This window comes from Oncorhynchus keta, chromosome 37 (assembly GCF_023373465.1).
Source record: "Oncorhynchus keta strain PuntledgeMale-10-30-2019 chromosome 37, Oket_V2, whole genome shotgun sequence".
In the NCBI taxonomy this organism is placed as follows: Eukaryota; Metazoa; Chordata; class Actinopteri; order Salmoniformes; family Salmonidae; genus Oncorhynchus; species Oncorhynchus keta.
The window spans coordinates 1,225,194-1,244,440 of NC_068457.1; the positions used below are offsets into that span (position 1 = coordinate 1,225,194).

Consider the following 19,247-nt stretch of genomic DNA (forward strand, 5'->3'; position numbering starts at 1 on the left):
ACTGTTGCTTTTCTATGATATCGATATGACAACAGCCAGTGAAAGTGCAGGGCGCCAAATTCAAAACAACAGAAATCTCATAATTAAAATTCCTCAAGCATACATGTATCTTATACCGTTTTAAAAGTAATATTGTTGTCAATCCCACCACAGTGTCCGATTTCAAATAGGCTTTACAGCGAAAGCACCACAAACGATTATGTTAGGTCACCACCAACTCACAGAAAAACACAGCCATTTTTCCAGTGATGAGTCACAAAAAGCACAAATAGAGATAAAATGTATCACTAACCTTTGATGATCTTCATCAGATGACACTCATAGGACTTCATGTTACACAATACATATATGATTTGTATGATAAAGTTCATATTTATATAAAACAATCTCAGTATACTTTGGCGCGTTACGTTCACTTGTTCCAAAAACATCCGGTGATATTGCAGAGAGCCACATCATTTTACAGAAATGGTGTTTGAAGCAGATCAGAATATGACAGGTTACTGAGTGAGTGAGCAACTACTGTAGATATCAGAAGTTATTATTAGCCTACTCCACAGTCACAGTTCGATATTTAACCTATTTATAAATGTCGATGAAAATACAATTGTTAAACATGGAAATATAGATATACGTCACCTTAACTTGTTATGGTTGCAATGCCCCTATCAGGATAAGTGTCATCAACAACCGCTGAATAGCATAGCGCTACATACAATAAATATTTATATTCATGAAATCTTAATTGCAATATAGGAAAACACAGTTTAGCCTTTTGTTAACCTCTTGAACCTCTGGGGGCAGTATTTCATTTTTGGATGAAAAACGTTCCCGTTTTAAACAGAACTAATTCTACAGGCAAAACCAAGATGAAACTTCAAACAGGAAGTGAGACAGATTTTTGAGGCGCTGTGTTCCAATGTCTCCTTATATGGCTGTGAATGCGCCAGGAACGAGCCTACACTTTCTGTCTTTTCCCCAAGGTTTCTTCAGCATTGTGACGTATTTGTAGGCATATCATTGGAAGATTGACCATAAGAGACTACATTTACCAGGTGTCCGCCTGGTGTCCTCCGTCAAAATTGGTGCGTAATCTCCAGCTGCATGTATTTTTCCATGTGATTCAGAGGAGAAACCAAACTGCCACGAATGACTTATCATCGAATAGATATGTGAAAAACACCTTGAGGATAGATTCTAAACAACGTTTGGCATGTTTCTGTCAATATTATGGAGTTAATTTGGAAAAAAGTTCAGCGTTTTGATGACTGAATTTTCGGGGGTTTTTCTCAGCCAAACGTGATGAACAAAACGGAGCGATTTCTCCTACACAAAAAAAAACGGAACATTTGCTATCTAACTGAGAGTCTCCTCATTGAAAACATCCGAAGTTCTTCAAAGGTAAATTATTTTATTTGAATGCTTTTCTTGTTTTTGTGAAAATGTTGCCTGCTGAACGCTAGGCTTAATGCTATGCTAGCTATCAATACTTTTACACAAATGCTTGTTTTGCTATGGTTGAAAAGCATATTTTGAAAATCTGAGATGACAGTGTTGTTAACAAAAGGCTAAGCTTGTGTTTGAATATATTTATTTCATTTCATTTGCGATTTTCATGAATAGTTAACGTTGCATTATGGTAATGAGCTTGAGGCTATAATTACGATTCCGGATACGGGATTGCTCGTCGCAACAGGTTAATCCACCTGTCGTGTCAGATTGTGAAATTATGCTTCACAACGAAAGCAATCCAAGCATTTGTGGAAATTTATCGATCGCACGATAAAACATTAAGTACACTTAGCATCAGGTAGCTTGGTCACTAACATCAGAAAATAAATCAAATTAATCATTTACCTTTGATGATCTTCAGATGTTTTCACTCACGAGACTCCCAGTTACACAACAAATGTTCCGCTTGTTCCATAAAGATGATTTTTATATCCAAAATACCTCTGTTTGTTTGTCGCGTTATGTTCAGAAATCCACTGGTAAGAGCGGTCATGACAACGCAGACGAAAATTCCAAATAGTTTCCATAATGTCCACAGAAACATGTCAAACGTTTTTATAATCAATCCTCAGGTTGTTTTTAAAATATATAATTGATAATATATCAATCGCAAATGTCTCACAGTAGGAGAGGGGAAAACAATGGCTGTCCAAATTCTGTTGCGCAAGCAAAACTCATGTGACCACTTGAAGCGATGTTATCGTTCTGGCTCCTTTTTCAAAATAAAAGCCTGAAACTATGTCTGAAGACTGTTGACACATTGAGGAAGCGATAGGAAAAGGAATCTGGTTCATATCCCTTTAAATCCAGCAAAGGGAGGCTATGGAACCTTGAGTTTTCAAAATAGAAGCAACTTCCTGTTTTGATTTTCCTCAGGGTTTCGCCTGCAATATCAGTCCTGTTACACTCACAGACAATATTTTGACCGTTTTGGAAACTTTAGAGTGTTTTCTATCCAATACTAATAATAATATGCATATATTAGCAACTGAGACTGAGGAGCTGGCCATTTACAATGGGCACCTTTTCAACCAAGCTACTCAATACTGCCCCTGCAGCCATATGAAGTTAATGCAACTGCTGTGTCAGATTTTTTTTAAACTTTACGGAAAAAGCAAACCATGCAATAATCTGAGATGGCACTCAGAAAAATAAAAAAAATGACCTGCCATGTTGGAGTCAACATATATCACAATGCACTCCCAGGAATCCTAGTTCCATAATAAAAGTTTGATTTGTTCGATAATGTCCATTATTTATGTCCAAGTAGCAACTTTTGTTAGGGCGTTACACAAATCCAAACGCTCGTGCAGGTCCAGCATAACGTCGGACAAAAACTTCAAAAAGCTATATTACAGGTCGTAGAAACATTTCAAACTAACTATAGAATCAATCTTTAGGATGTTTTTATAGAAATCTTCAATAACGTTCGAACTGTCTGTAGAGAAGCAATGGAACGCAGGTCGCTGTCATGTGAAATGCGCGTTGAACAGGACCTGGGTCTCTGCAAGACACCTGACTCATTCAGCTCCCATTTTGCCCCACATCACAGTAGAAGCCTCATTCAAGTTTCTAAAGACGGATGACATCTAGTGTAAGCCATAGGAAGTCCAACTTGATCCATATCCCACTGTGTATTCAATAGGGGCTGGGTTGGAAATCGACCAACCTCAGATTTTCCACATACTGTTTGTACAGGTTTTTGCCTGCCATATGACTTCTGTTATACTCACAGACATCATTCAAACAGTTTTAGAAACTTCAGAGTGTTTTCTATTCAATACTAATCATAATATGCATATATTAGCAACTGGGACTGAGGAGCAGGCCACTTACTCTGGGCATCTTTCATCCAAGCTCCTCAATACTGCCCCTTCCAGACATAAGAAGTTATTAACACAATGCTAAGCATATTTGTTTTCCCTTTCTGTAATACACATGATTTCCAGAGTTCTATTTGTGACTCTCAGGGTTGATGTTCACTAGACTCGATGCAGTATGTTATGTATAAACTAATATCTGTTGATAGCGATTGACGCCAGACTGGCTGTACAAGGACCGAGGACACCAATTTGTTATTGTATTGATGATCTTGTGTGATTCTGAACACTCTGATTCTGTAGCAGCTGGCAAAGTTGTCAGTGTCTTTTGTTTTTATTGTGTTCAAACCTCTCGGGCTGATGTTTACAGAACATTGGTACTGTGAGATTAAAATATAAGGGCCTGCTGAATGAAGGCAAGTTAGACATTTTCTCTGCTTCAGTGCTAGAGGTGTCTCCCTGTTGCAACTTGTATTAAATCAGGTTGATTTATGATTGACAATATATTTTGTTCACCTGAATATCCCCTTTACAGTAGATCATGATAGATCATTTATATGATAGTAAACTGTTCAATTCTTCCTCTATTCTGTCTAGCCCTCCTATAGGTGTTTAATTTTCCACAGTAAATTATCTTCTATCCCATAAGTATATCAACTCCATTCCTCCCATTGAAACCCAGGTGGTACTCCAGTGGTGGGTTAACCAGTTCACCTCCAGTTTGTGACTCACTCACCTGTGAGACCTGGCATTGTGTGGAGAACACCACCTTGGTGAAGGGGTCAGACAGTCCATTGTCATCTGCTGCCACGATGCCACGCGCCTGGTAGATATGGGCACGCAACTGGAAATAGCGGCTGTCTGGAAATACAGAAAAGCCGGAGAAACTCATTAAGATGTCAGATTCAAATAATGGGTGTGTAGTTTATCCACTTTGTGAGTGACAAATTGCAACAGGTTTGTGTATATAGATATGGTATTTAATTTGTTTTACTTTGTTGTTGCTGAGAATTTTCCTGCACCACAGTTCTCTTTGTCTCAATAGATCTCACACTTAAACTATAGCCTACAAAAAGTAATATAAAAAGTAATTTCCAGTTGTTTAAAAAAAATAATCAAATCCTACTGCAGGATTATTTTACTTGTGCAACGAAACTGGTCAAATTGAGAGCCGACATCTGTATGTGTGCCCATCCGTGCATGCCAATGTAAGAGTGTGTGGGTAAATAACAATATCTTGACCATTACTCCAAGAGGGAATTCCCCCTTAGGCCAAGGGCAACACTGATTTTGAAGTCGCAAGGCAGGGCTACCTCATCACGAGACCAACTCATGTCCACTACATGTGTCAGGCTGCATATGTGTGTGAGTGAGTTTGAGTGTGTGTATTGCATCCGAGGGAGACATCAGAGGTAAAGGTGGAACTCTTACCCTCGCAGGAGAGTTTGATGGGGGCCATGTTCATTGGGACAGGGATGATGCCCATAGCCTCCTCGTACACAGGCTTGAACTCAGCTGGCAGGCTGGTAACACAGTTCTTGGAGTATTTGGTGATACCAAGCCATAGATACACCTCCAGCTTAGCAAAGATCTCCCCCACTGGGCAACCTGGAGCCTAAAGACACAAGAGAACTTGTTTGTTCCACACAGGAATACAAAGTTCTCGGAATTCAATAGAATAATATTCAAATGTAATATGATTATTAAATTAAACAGTGATACATATTGTACATTAATACAGTTAGTATAGAACACCACATAGAGATTTGGGAGATACCTTCAAGTACATGGTGGTGAGTTTCCCACAGTCTTTCCCCCTTTCCTCCTCCACCAAAGAGAAGAGGATGGAGTGGGAGGGGATCCTGGCAAAGGCCACCCGTTTCCCTACACTCATCATCCACACAAACACATCTGGCAGGGTGCTCTGAGGCTGCAGATAGAGAGTGAAAGAGATAGAGGCAGACAGGCAGAAAGACAAAAATAAAAATAGAGTGAAAAAAAAGTCCCACATAGAAATTGTTAACATCTAAATGTCAGTAAGAGCTGTTGATCACGTGAGCACTTCCTCACTGTCTCCTGGCTGCTGTACTGTTTGCTGCTCCTTGGCTACATGCCCTGCCCATCATTTTGAGTGTCTTTTTACTCTTAATAACTATTTAATCAAACTATTTATTTAACAAGTTTAGCAACGTCCTAGTTTTGTCCTCATACAACTTTTTTAATTAAACTTTTTCACCCCGGGTGCTTTATCTGAACATAGATCTGCAGGACCTCCTCAGGCCGAAAAAAAAGCAAAGTAACATGATGCCGTCTCACTGCAGTTGCTGTACTCTTAAAATATAGGAGAACTATCGAAATACGGTGAGGATAGCCGTATTGTTGCAAGCTCGGCATCAGATGCAGTCGTTAGGCAAAGGCCACCAGTAAATACAGGTAGTAGTGATAATCCCCCTGCACAGTCCACGCAGCCGGACATGCTTTCGGCATGCTCAACTGGTGTCGCTCATTCAGCCGACAGAAACTTTCAACCAATTTTCCACACTAAGCAAAGAGTCGGTTTCAGAGCCCGAGCCTTCTCCACCCATTACGGCAGGGTGTCAAAGTCAAATGGACGGAGGGCCAAATAAAAATTTAGCTACAAGCCGAGGGCCGGACTGTTCGAATGTTCATTGAAAAATTTTTAAATGACGCATATAGTCTAGTGAACCTAATTGAACCTACTGAAAACCTAACAAATATATTCCAATATGATCAGATAAATAAAGCAATATTTTCTTATGGCTCTGTCAGTAATCTTTAATTTTCAACAGACACAAAAGACAAATTTCCTTTATATAAAAATCCCCATAACATGAACATTAAATGAAAGAAACCGGTATTCAAGGCACCATCAGTAGCCTATATTTTCTATTTTAGCAAAAGTGGGCTAAATTTACTTCAAAGAAAAAAACAATAATAGCAATTTTCTATCATCCACTCAACTGAAATATTTTAAAAATATAATTGGATTGAAATACAATAAAATAAAGTGCAAAAATCTATTAATCAAAAACAACACTTTGTTTAAGGAGAAGTAACATGCAGTGAAAACAAATATTAAACTTTAACTTTTAAACTTGAACTGAGTAAAAACTCTAAATATGTGATTGCACAGTAATGTTCACTTGTTTGAGGTTGAGGGTGATACTTGGTGGTGTCCCATCTTTTCCACAAGTTCATCAATGTTCGGTAAGGCTCTGAGCTGAGGAAATCCTCAGAATTGAGTGGAGGTGTTCAGCAGTAAGTCGACTTCTGTGTGATGTTTTGTTCAAGTTCATCAAAGAAAACAGTTGTTCACACAGGTATGTGCTGCCAAACATAGACAACGTTTGAGCAGCCTGGATGCGCAGCTGGGGCATTGTGTCGGGAGGAAACGGGCGAACTCCGCAGCACCCACTGCCGCATATTTTGCCCTCAGTGCATCATTGCATTGGAGGTCAATCAACTCCATTTGGAGGTTTGGTGGTGAGCTTTCCACGTCAACAGCAAATGGGTTACCGAGCAGTTCCAACCTGCTTTTGTGCTTCAAAGTCAGCAAATCGGCGTCGAAAGTCAGCGGCAAGCATACCTATTTTATCAGCCAACTGTGCGCTCGGGAACGCACTGGTAGAGAGCTTCTCTTTCATGGTCTGGCAGCTGGGAAAGTGGCTCAAATTTTCTTTCCGCATCTGCGTCTCCCACAGAGTCAGTTTGGTTTTAAATGCCTTCACTGTACTGTACATATCAGAGATGACACGATCCCGACCCTGCAGCTGCAAGTTCATTGCATTCAGATGACTCGTAATGTCACACAGAAAAGCCATTTCACACAGAAACATTTCGTCTCGGAGTTGTGTTGTGTCTTTCCCTTTGCTGTCCAAGAACAGACAAATCTCCTCACGAAGCTCGAAACATCTTTGAAGCACCTTTCCCTGGCTTAGCCATCGCACCTCTGTGTGATAAGGCAAATCACCATGCTCCGTTTCTAACTCCGTCAGAAATGCCTTGAACTGGCGGTGATTCAAACCTTTGGCTCTGATAAAGTTAACTGTGCGCGTGATGATGCTCATTACATGCTCCATTTTCAAGGCTTTACCGCACAACGCTTCCTGGTGTATGATACAATGATAAGCTGTCAGCTCACCTGTCGCGTTTTCCTCTTGCATCTTTTCCCGTATCTTCGCCACCAGTCCGCTCCTGTGTCCACACATCGCAGGTGCTCCGTCGGTTGTCAAACCCACGAGTTTTTCCCAAGGCAGCTCCATCTCATTTACACATCTTGACACCTCTTCATACAAATCATGCCCCGTAGTTGTGCCATGCATAGGACGTAAAGCCAAAAACTCCTCTGTCACGCTTAGGCTGGAGTCCACTCCGCGGATGAAAATTGACAACTGGGCAATGTCAGAAATGTCGGTGCTCTCATCCACAGCCAAGGAATATGCAATGAAATCTTTTCCCTTTTTCACAAGCTGCTCTTTTAGATTGATGGACAACTGGTCTACTCTCTCGGCAATGGTGTTTCTGCTCAGACTCACATTTAAAAGAGTTGCCTTTTTCTGGGCAAACTTCGTCACAAACTTTAATCATGCAGTTTTTGATGAAATCCCCCTCCGTAAATGGCCGGGCTGATTTAGCGATCTCTTCTGCCAAAATAAAACTGGCCTTGACAGCAGCCTGGCCTTGTGATTTGGCTTTTTGAACAGAGCCTGTCGAGATTTGAGGCCTCGTTTTAATTCCTCTGCCTTTTGTAGCCTTTGTTCCATGTCCATATTCTTGTTTTTGTCCGCGTGTTTCGTTTCATAATGTCGTCTCAGATTATACTCTTTCAGTACCGCCACACTTTCTCCACACAGAAGACACACAGGTTTTCCAGCTACCTCCGTGAACAAATACTCCGACTCCCACCTTGTTTGAAACCCCGGTTCTCAGTGTCCACCTTCCGTTTTGCCATTTTTGATGGGTATCTGAAAGTTAATTTTACTGTGATGCTGACAACTGCTGTGCCAATAAATATTGAAATGAAGCAGCCTACTGCTCGGTGCGTCACCGTTGCATTGTGGGAAATGTAGTATTGGTGCGTGTAAAAGATCTGCGGGCTGCCGGCTTGCTGCGGTCTGCGGGCCGGTTCTAATAATAAATCAAGATCATCCCAGGGGCCGTAAAAACCTTCTCGCAGGCCGGATGTGGCCCGCGGGCCTTGACTCTGACATATGTGCATTACGGGGTCTGAGCCACCGAAGCCACCCACCATTAGTTCTGACACTGAAAACCCTAGTCATTGACATCTCTATTACCTGCAATATTAGGCTTTTAAAAAATCATCCAGCAATCAAACATTGTTTACCATGGGACAGGACTACCAACATAAAGGCTAATCTGAAGATGGTGCTGGCTAAGCCTAAACTGTCAGGTGTAGATTGTATAGGGATATTGTTATCCGCGTCGGCACCAACAATGTTAGGATGAAACAGTGTAACTTAGCTACAAAGATGTGTTGACATCGAGTAATTGTCTCTGGCCCCCTCCCAGTAGGGGAAGTGATGAGAGGTACAGCAGACTTGCACAACTCAATCGCTGGTTGAAAACTGTTTTCTGCCCCTCCCAAAAGACAGAATTAGTAGATAACAGACCCTCTTTCTGGTCTGACTATCAAGAAGTAGCAGATAAGATATATATATATATATATTGTTAGTGTCTTTTAGAAGGAAAATGCGTGCATTATTGTTTTGAGTCACTTTTCAGAAGGTGATAAAAAAGTGCATATACCTACTTGTTCGGTTCCTATGAGACTGGTTATTCTAGGAGTTGATTTAACTGAATTAAGCATTTGTTCTGGTGTGTTTAAGTAGGATTCTTCATACCGGGACGGATGGAAGTTATCTAAAATATGTGAGTTGAAGGAGCCAAGGGAAAACGCCTTTACATTTTTATTAAATATCTGGGATTAGGATTTCTTACACTGAGAAATGTACGACATTTGCGGCAGAGGGGAAAAAGTAATACAATAATGTTATCGGGTTAATTGTATCTAAGGGTAGCATGTTCATTTAAATAAACATATACATTGAAGTTGTTTAAAACTTATGATTAATGATTTGAGATAAAGGGGAATTATCATTAGGTGTAGGTTTATAGTTCACTTTTGAGTTTCTGAATCGAAGTAGCATAGTGAATGCTAGTTAGGTGTGTTGTGTTCTTCTGGGAAAATTGATGTTTAGGTGTCTCAATTTTAGATGTTTCCTGGGATTATAATCTTGGGGAGAATGATGCCATAAACGACCAAATTGGAAAAAGGCTGGAAGTTTTGATTAATCATTAAGGTTTGCAACTATATACACATAAAACATTTTGTAGGACTATTTGTTTTAGTGCAAAGGTATTTTAAAGAGGCGCGCTCACAAATGGAACTTTATGAGTTTTGTGAATATTTTGATTTTATGACCTATTGATCTTATCGTGACTATCTTTTGAGGTCTGATCAGCCTCAAGGGAGAGTCATTTGTATAATGAATATGGTCATATTGAGTTACTAGTTTTAAGGTAAATTCATTATAATGGAGGTTTGGTTGGGGGGGTTAGAATTATTGTTTGAACCGCAAATGAGAAAGTGGTTCAGGATTCTGTTTTACAACATTAGCTGTGAAGTTTTTGAATGGGCTATTAATGATTTGGTATTGTAACAGAGAAAAAAAACATTTTTATCATTGGGAATAAATAGGGGAAGATAAGATACATTGATGTTTGGATAGGAGATTGATTAAGCCAATAGGGCAGGGAATAAGAAACATAGAAAAATAAGTTACAGTTCTTAGGGGTGCTAAATTACTGTAGATAAGGTATTCCACACTTTGCAACACATATTAAATTCATGTTATTGTCAGATAACTGAGGGTCCCTGAAGGAAAGGGCTTGTTAGTGTAGGAAGGATTTTGATATAGTTAGCATTTATTAGACTTTGTTTGATTATTAGAAGTTTTTAAATCGTATTCAATTTAACAGGAATATAGGACATCTGTGATGATTTAGGATTAAGATAGATTGATTAAGGAAATGTAAGGACTTTAGAGAAAAGCCACTCAGACATGTTTTTTTTAAATCAATGATTTTAGATAAAGTCAAAAAGTTAGAAGCTTAGTGGTATTTGAGAGATATGAGAGAAATGGGTTACGGTTTAAATTGGTAAATATATATATTTAAGAAAATATATAAGTAGCACAGATCATTCTTAACCTGTTACTCCTACCCCCTACTTTTTCGAACATTCTGTTAAAAATCGTGCAACATTTCAGCGCCCTGCTGCTCATGCCAGGAATATAGTATATGCATATGATTAGTATGTGTGGATAGAAAACACTCAGACGTTTATAAAACTGGTTAAATCATGGCTGTGACTATAACAGAACGTGCGTTTCATCGAAAAGTGCAGGAAAATCTGATCACTGAAAATGCGAAAATATATCCATGCGCCACTAGAACCCATTGTTGAATGTGAACCACATTAAATGGGGCCGAGGTTGCAATACCTACAGCTTCCACACGATGTCAACAGTCTTGTCATTTGCCTACGATTTGTTTCTTGGTCAAACGGGCACAAGGTAGCGCCTTTCTTCCGGTCTCCGACCGGATATTTTGGTTGAGATTTACCCGGACATTATTTCCAGACGTACAGCTATAGAATATACATCGCCTCGTGATCAATTTGATCGCTTATTAACGTTTACTAATACCTAAAGTTGCATTACAAAAGTATTTAGAAGTGTTTTGTGAAAGTTTATCGTCGACTTTTTTAATTTAAAAAAATGACGTTACGTTATAAAACGCTATTTTTTTCCTTGATCACAGTCTTCATAGATCGATATCTAGGCTATATATGGACCGATTTAATCGGAAAAAAGACCCAATAGTGATGTTTATGGGACATCTAGGAGTGCCAACAAAGAAGATGGTCAAAGGTAATGAATGTTTTATATTTTATTTGTGCGTTTTGTGTAGCGCCGACTATGCTAATTATTTTGTTTACGTCCCCTGCGGGTCTTTTGGGGTGTTACATGCTATCAGATAATAGCTTCTCATGCTTTCGCCAAAAAGCATTTTAAAAATCTGACTTGTTGCATGTGTATTTTAATGAACGTTTGAGTTTTAACTAGTGCTATTAGCATTTAGCGTAGCGCATTTGCATTTCCAGATGTCTAGATGGGACGCCTGCGTGTCGGGTAGGAGCAAGTGGTTAAATGAGGTCTCTCCTCATTATGAATAGCATGAGCACGTCATCAGAGCGTGACGTATGTTTGTTGTTGTTGTTGAATGTTGTCAAACGCCAAAACTGAAACCTGTCTTACGCTGTTGGGCTAAATTGCTGTGAGCGCTGCTATCTGTCCCGGGATCCTGCCAGATTCGGTATAGGGGGAGAGACGTGAAAGCCCAGCTATCCTAGCTGGCTCGGCGGACTCAAATGGAGGCTGCTATTGAACGTTTCCAGCGTTGCAGGAGCTGCGTTTACTTTGCTTTGTTTCGGGACAATGTGGACCACATTGACTTTCAATGTAGCAACTACTTGCTTGCGGAGGACTACCTGAGCAAAGTAGCTACTCTTAGCAAGCAAGTAGAAAACCTACATAAGCTACTGGGGAACCCACGCCCACCTACTTTTTTTTTCTTCCACCCCAGTTTCGCCGCCGTGTCAGCTCTCCACAGCCGACTAGCCAGTACTAGGCAGAGTTCCATCTCAAAGGGGTCTCCCCCTTCCCTGGAGAACAGAGCTTATCTCGACCCAACCAACCAGCCATGGAGGTACGTCACACGCCGTGGAAGTCGAAGAAGGCGTGTTCTGGCAACGGGGCTCTCCATGGAGATGTTGACACAGACCAGAAACAGCTTTGCCGTGCTGGATCCAGAGGCTCCTTGGTGGCTTCTGTGTCTTCGTCCTGGGTTCTGTCTCCCTCTCCGGTGGCTTCTACCTCAGGTTGAGATTCTCGGAGCTCCCAGCCTCACCAGACCGTGAGGCTGCCTGAGAGAGACAAGCCCATTCAACATCAGCAGCTGTCATCGTAGGCAGCACTATGGTGAGAAATATCTCGGTCCCCAAGGCAAAAACCCTGTGCTACCCAGGAGCATAAGTACAGGACATAACAAGGCTACTTCCGACTGTTCTACCACAAATGCCCGGGAGCTGACACAGTTGTAGTCCATGTGGGGTCAAACGACATCAGGAGGGCTATTTAAAAACATTTGACAATGGATTTTATCACTTGATTGAGTCTGTAATACCATCATGTTTCAAGCAACCACCATAGTCCCAGTGCCCAAGAACACAAAGGCAACCTGCCTAAATGACTACAGACCTGTAGCACTTATGTCCATAGCCATGAAGTGCTTTGAAAGGTTGGGAATGGCTCACATCAACACCATTATCCCAGAAACCCAAGACCCACTTCAATTTGCATACCGCACAAACAGATTTACAGATTTACTGATTCCACACTGCCCTTAACCACCTGGACAAAAGGAACACTTATGTGAGAATGCTATTCATTGACTACAGCTCAGCGTTCAACACCATAGTACCCTCAAAGCTCATCACTAAGCTAAGGATCCTGGGACTAAACACCTCCCTCTGCAACTGGATCCTGGAGTTCCTAACGGGCCGCCCCCAGGTGGTGAGGGTAGGTAACAACACATCTGCCACGCTGATCCTCAACACTGGAGCTCCCTAGGGTTGCGTGCTCCCTGTTCACCCACGACTGCATGGCCAGGCACGACTCCAACACCATCATTAAGTTTTCAGACGACACAAAAGTGGTAGGCCTGATCACCGACAAGGTTGAGACAGCCTATAGGGAGGAGGTCAGAGACCTGGCTGGGTGGTGCCAGAATAACAACCTATCCCTCAACGTAACCAAGACAAAGGAGATGATTGTGGACTACAGGACAAGGAGGACCAAGAACACCCCCATTCTCATCGACGGGGCTGTAGTGGAGCAGATTGAGAGCTTCAAGTTCCTTGGTGTCCACATCACCAACAAACTATCATCGTCCAAACAAACCAAGACAGTCGTGAAGAGGGCACGACAAAGCCTATTCCACCTCAGGATACTAAAAAGATTTGGAATGGGTCCTGAGATCCTCAAAAGGTTCTACAGCTGCAACATCGAGAGCATGCTGACTGGTTGCATCACTGCCTGGTACAGCAATTGCTTGGCCTCTGACCGCAAAGCACCGAGCCCGTACGGGAGTTGTAGCACTACATCAGACGGTGTCAGAGGAAGGCCCTAAAAATTATCAAAGATCCCAGCCACCTCTTCATAGACTGTTCTCTCTAATACCACATGGCAAGCGGTACCGGAGTGCCAAGTCTTGGACAAAAAGTCTTCTCAACAGTTTTTGCCCGAAGCCATAAGACTCCTAAACAGGAAATTGAAGTCAATAACTTGCTTGTAACAGATGACATTCATATTCTGACTATCTCTGAAACTTACTTACAGTAGATAATACCTTTGGTGATACAGTGGTAGCAATACATGGTTAAAACATCTACCGAAAAGACAGAAATGTCAACGGAGGCGGTGTTGCTGTCTATATTCAGAACCACATTCCTGTAAAGCTTAGAGACGATCTAATGTTAAATACTGTTGAAGTAATATGGCTACAGGTTCATCTGCCTCACCTAAAGCCCAGTCTTGTGGGAAGCTGCTATAGACCACCAAGTGCTAACAGTCAGTATCTGGATAATATGTGTGAAATGCTTGATAATGTATGTGATATCAACAGAGAAGTATATTTTATGTGTGCTTTAAATAGACTGGCTATCATCAAGCTGCCCACTCAGGAAAATACTTCAAGATGTAACAAGTGCCTGCAACCTGGATCAAGTTGTCAGTCACCCTACCAGGGTATTTACAAACAGCACAGGAATGAAATCAACATGTATTGATCACATCTTTACTAATGCTGCAGATATTTCCAGATAGAAAATTGACGAGGATAATAGCAGACGATATTGCCACTCCTATTGCCACATCTTCAATTTAAGCCAACTAGGGAGCATATGCTACCCAAGAATAGTAAAGCCCCCTCTACTGGCTCAAATAGCCGACCAATCAGCCTGTTACCAACCCTTAGTAAAGTTCTGGAAAAATTGTGTTTAATCAGATACAATGCAATTTCACAGTAAACAAATTGACAACTGAATTTTAGCATGCTTATAGCGAAGTACACTCAACAAGCACAGCACTTACAAAAATGGTGATGATAGGCTGAGAGAAATTGATTATAAAAAGATTGTGTGGTCTTGTTAGACTTCAGTGCGGCCTTTGACATGATCGATCAGAGTCTGCTGCTGGCAAAACTTGTGTTATGGCTTTACACCCCCTGCTATATTGTGGATAAAGAGCTACTGAGGGTGTTCTTTAATGTAAGCCTATCAAATATAATCCAGTTAGAATCAGGAATTCCCCAGGGTAGCTGTTTAGGCCCCTTGGTTTTTTCCATTTTTACTAACGACATGCCACTGACTTTGAATAAAGCCAGAGTGTCTATATGTATGCGGATGACTCCACACTATACACGTCAGCTACTACAGCAACACTCAACAAAGAGCAGCTTTTAGTTTCAGAGTGGGTGTCAAGGAATAAGTTAGCCCTAAATATTTCTATAACTGAAAGCATTGTATTTGGAACAAAACACTCACTAAACCCCAAATCTTGCAATAAATCATGTGGAAATCGAGCAAGTTGACATGACTAAAACTGCTTGGAGTAACCCTAGATTGTAAACTGTCATGGTCAAAACATATTGATGCAGTAGTAGCTAAGATGGGGAAAGTCTGTCTGTAATAAAGCGATGCTCTGCCTTCTTAACAACACTATCAACAAGGCAGGTCCTACAGGCCCTAGTTTTGTTGCACCTTGACTACTGTGCAGTTGTGTGGTGAGTTGCCACAAAAAAGGACTTAGGAAAATTGCAATTGGCGCGGCTGGCCCTTGGATGTACACAGAGAGCTAATATTAATAATATGCATGTCCATCTCTCCTGGCTGAAAGTGGAGGAGAGATTGACTTCATCACTACTTATTTTTAAAGAAGTATTGACATGTTGAATGCACCCAGATGTCTGTATAAACTACTGTCACACAGCTCGGACACCCATGCATACCCCACAAGACGTCTCTTCAGTCCCCAAGTCCAGAACAGACTATGGGAGGCACACAGTAGTACATAGAGCCATGACTACATGGAACTCTATTCCACATCAAGTAACTGACGCAAGCAGTAAAATTCGATTTAGAAAACATTTTAAAAAACACCTTTTGGAACAGTGGGGACTGTGAAGCATCACAAACACTGACACACACACACACACACACACACACACACACACACACACACACACACACACACACACACACACACACAGTACTGTAGATATGTGACGGTAGTAGTGGAATAGGGGCCTGAGGGCACACATTGTGTTGTGAAATCCGTGTATGTATTGTAATGTTTTTAAAATTGTATAAATTGCCATCATTTTGCTGGACCTCAGGAAGATGACTGCATTTTTGGCTTTTGAGTTTCTAGTCATGGAATCTATGCAGCCTACTAGGCCATATACAGCATTCCTCACTGAGTTCCCTGAATTCCTTTTGGACTTCGTAGTCATGGCAGATCATTTTGAGGACTTCAATATTCACATGAAAATGTCCACAGACCCACTCCAAAAAGCTATTGGAGCCATCATCATCGGACAAAACCCACTGTCTCCAAACATACGCATTGCCACATTCAAACCCTGGATCTAGTGTTGTCCCATGGAATAAATATTGTGGATCTAAATGACCGGTAGTGTAAATCCAAAATTATGTGGAGTGATTTAAAGCTTGCCGCCAATGCACCCTGGAAAATAGGAAACACGTTCTCTGAAGTGATGAATCACGCTTCACCATCTGGCAGTCCGACTGACGAATCTGGGTTTGGCGGATGAACGCTAATTGCCCAAATTCATAGAGCCAACTATAAAGTTTGGTGGAATAGGAATAATGGTCTGGGTCTGTTTTTCATGGTTTGGGCTAGGCCCCTTAGTTCCAGTGAAGGGAAATCACTACAGCATACAATGACATTCTAGATGAGTCTGTGCTTCCAACTTTGTGGGAATAGTTTGGGGAAGGCCCTTCTCTGTTTCAGCATGACAATGCCCCTGTGCAAGCAAGGTCCATACCGAAATTGTTTGTTGAAATCTGTGTGGAAGAACTTGACTGGCCTGCACAGAGGCCTGACCTCAACTCCATCGAACACCTTTGGGATGAATTGGTACACCGACGGTGAGCTAGTTCTAATCGCCGAACATCAGTGCCCGACCTCACTAACATTCTTGAAGCTGAATGGCAGCAAGTCCCCGCAGCAATGTTCCAACATCTATTGGAAAGCCATCCCAAAAGAGTGGAGACAATTATAGCAGCAAAGGGGGCACCAACTCTTTATTTAATACCCATGATTTTGGAATGAGATGTTCGTCCGAGCAGGTGTCCACATACACTACATGACCAAAGGTCTCTCTTCGATTTGGTCCTGCCGTACATACCGACACGTAAACTATGCCTCCTTACTGTCCCTAGAATTTCTAAGCAAACAGATGGAGGCAGGGCTTTCTCCTGTAGAACTACATTTTTATGGAATGGTCTACCTATCCAGGTGAGATACGCAGATTCGGTCTCGACCTTTAAGTCTTTACCGAAGACTTATCTCTTCAGTAGGTCCTATGATTGAGTGTAGTCTGGTCCAGGGGTGCAAAGGTGAATGGCAAATGACGAACCACCCTTGCTGTCTCTGCCTGGCCGTCTCCCCTCTCCACTGGGATTTTCTGCCTCTGAACCTATTAAGGGGGCTGAGTCATTGGCTTACTAGTGCTCTTCCACGCCGTCCCTAGGAGGGATACATCACGCCAGGTTTTCTTCACTATACTCTACTTGAGTGGGTTGAGTCACTGATGTGATCTTCCTGTCCGGTTTTGTGCCCCCTCGGGCTAGTGCGGTGGAGGAGATCTTCGTGGGCTATACTCAGCGTTGTCTCAGGGAAGTAAGTTGGTGGTCTGTTGATATCCTTTTAGTGGTGTGGAGGCTGTGCTTTGTCAAAGTGGGTGGGGTTATATCCTGTCTGGATGGCCCTATCCGAGGGGTATCGTCAAACTCAGTGTCCACAGACCCCCCTGTGTCTCAGCCTCCAGTATATATGCTGCTAGTCTATGTGCCGGTGGGCTAGTGTCAGTCTGTCCTATTTGGTGAAATTGTCCTTTGCCTTATCTGGTGTCCTGTGTGAACTTAAGTTAAGTTAAGCTCCTAATTCTCCCATTTCTCTCTCTGTCTCTCCCCTCCCAGAGGACCTGATCATTAGGATCATGCCTCAGGACTATCTGGCCTAATTACTCCTGGCTGTCCCCTTTGTGGCATCTGCTAATGTAAAAAGGGCTTTATAAATACATTTGTTTGAATTCGATTGAAAGACCCAATCCCACCCCTGCAAAGTCCTCGCTTCGACTCACTTCTTTCGTCAGGAGTTGTAGCCTCTTTAGGATCCTTTTGGCGTCTGTCAGTCTTTCCTTCACTGTACGTCTGGTCACCTTCCGCTTCACTCGCAGAGACTGCTTGGCTAGGACAATCTGGGGAAAGAGATATGTATATATTTACATAAAAGAAAAGATAAAACAGTACATCATATAACATTATTACACCACTACATATCTACAATACAAAATGTATAATACCACCATACAACAATATTACAATGTATGTGTGTGTAGAGTGTGTATGCATGTGTCTGTACCTGTGTGTGTCTCTTCATAGATACCATATCACAGGATAGAAACATAGTATCAATATAATCAGTGAGAATTGTGTTTGTAATGTGGATTGAGATAATAACAGATGAGATTAGTGACTCATGTTTAAGCCTCACTCACAATGTTCTTCTTGATAAACTCCTTGCGGAATTTGTCCAGGTTGTTGCGCTTCGCTGGTGTCTTCCTATCCGAGTTGGAGTTGTACTGCCTTCAGGGCAAGGAGAAACACGGTCATTTTTATTATTAAATTGTTTTATTTATTTAGCCCTTATTTTACCAGGTAAGCTGACTGAGAACACATTCTCATATAAAGCAACGACCTGGGGAATAGTTACAGGGGAGAGGAGGGGGGATGAATGTACCAATTGTCAGCTGGGGATGATTGATAATGTCAACTAGGTTGTTGTGGTCAGAGAGACGTCATAAATTCCTGAGGATCTCCTCATTGACACACAGTATAGAGAGAGTAGATTTTCGTGTAGAACAAATGAATTCCTTCCACCTCACAGAACTTGAGGTACAAACACATTTCAAAAAAGTATTTTTTTTTAAGTATAAAAGATTGGTTAAGAATCCAGCTACGAACTGGTCCGTTTGTCACAACTTGGGGAAGCTCATTGGAGACGGTGTGGCCATATTACCATAACGCTGTTTATATAATAGCCTCAGATATGAGGTTTAGATCTAATTGTTGTATAAGATGAATGAGTGAGTATGATACTGGTTGTAAAATTGTGTAATGTGATTTTGGACTGTTTAATGAAGGAAAAAGGGAATTGGAGATAACTAAATCAGAGGACCGCCCCTGGGCCCAGTTAGGGTCATGCGTCCTGGGACAGCCCTTTTCTGCCTTCTGAATAAAAACCCCACTCGGGTTTTCGAACAGCAGACCGAGCTTACCTCAATTACAAGATGGCTAAAGGTTGCAGACCATGCTTTTCTCCATTAGGAGGAGACAAAGGTTGTAGACCATTGCTGAATCTTCTAACCATAGCACGTGGTTAAACTCTTAGACTATCGATACCGACAGAATAAGAACAAGTCTTTGATATTAATTACTAGTCTGCA

At 41.6% G+C, this 19,247-nt stretch overlaps 1 protein-coding gene across 1 annotated transcript in view; it reads right to left on the reverse strand.

Moving 5' to 3' along the window:
* The window catches only part of LOC118370045 (fer-1-like protein 4), a 101,239-nt gene that overhangs the window by 49,557 nt on the left and 32,435 nt on the right, over positions 1-19,247 (reverse strand). Inside the window, 5 exon segments of the mRNA XM_035754803.2 lie at positions 4,069-4,193; positions 4,764-4,947; positions 5,110-5,262; positions 17,883-17,999; positions 18,300-18,387. Coding sequence (XP_035610696.2) covers positions 4,069-4,193; positions 4,764-4,947; positions 5,110-5,262; positions 17,883-17,999; positions 18,300-18,387 — 667 coding nt within the window.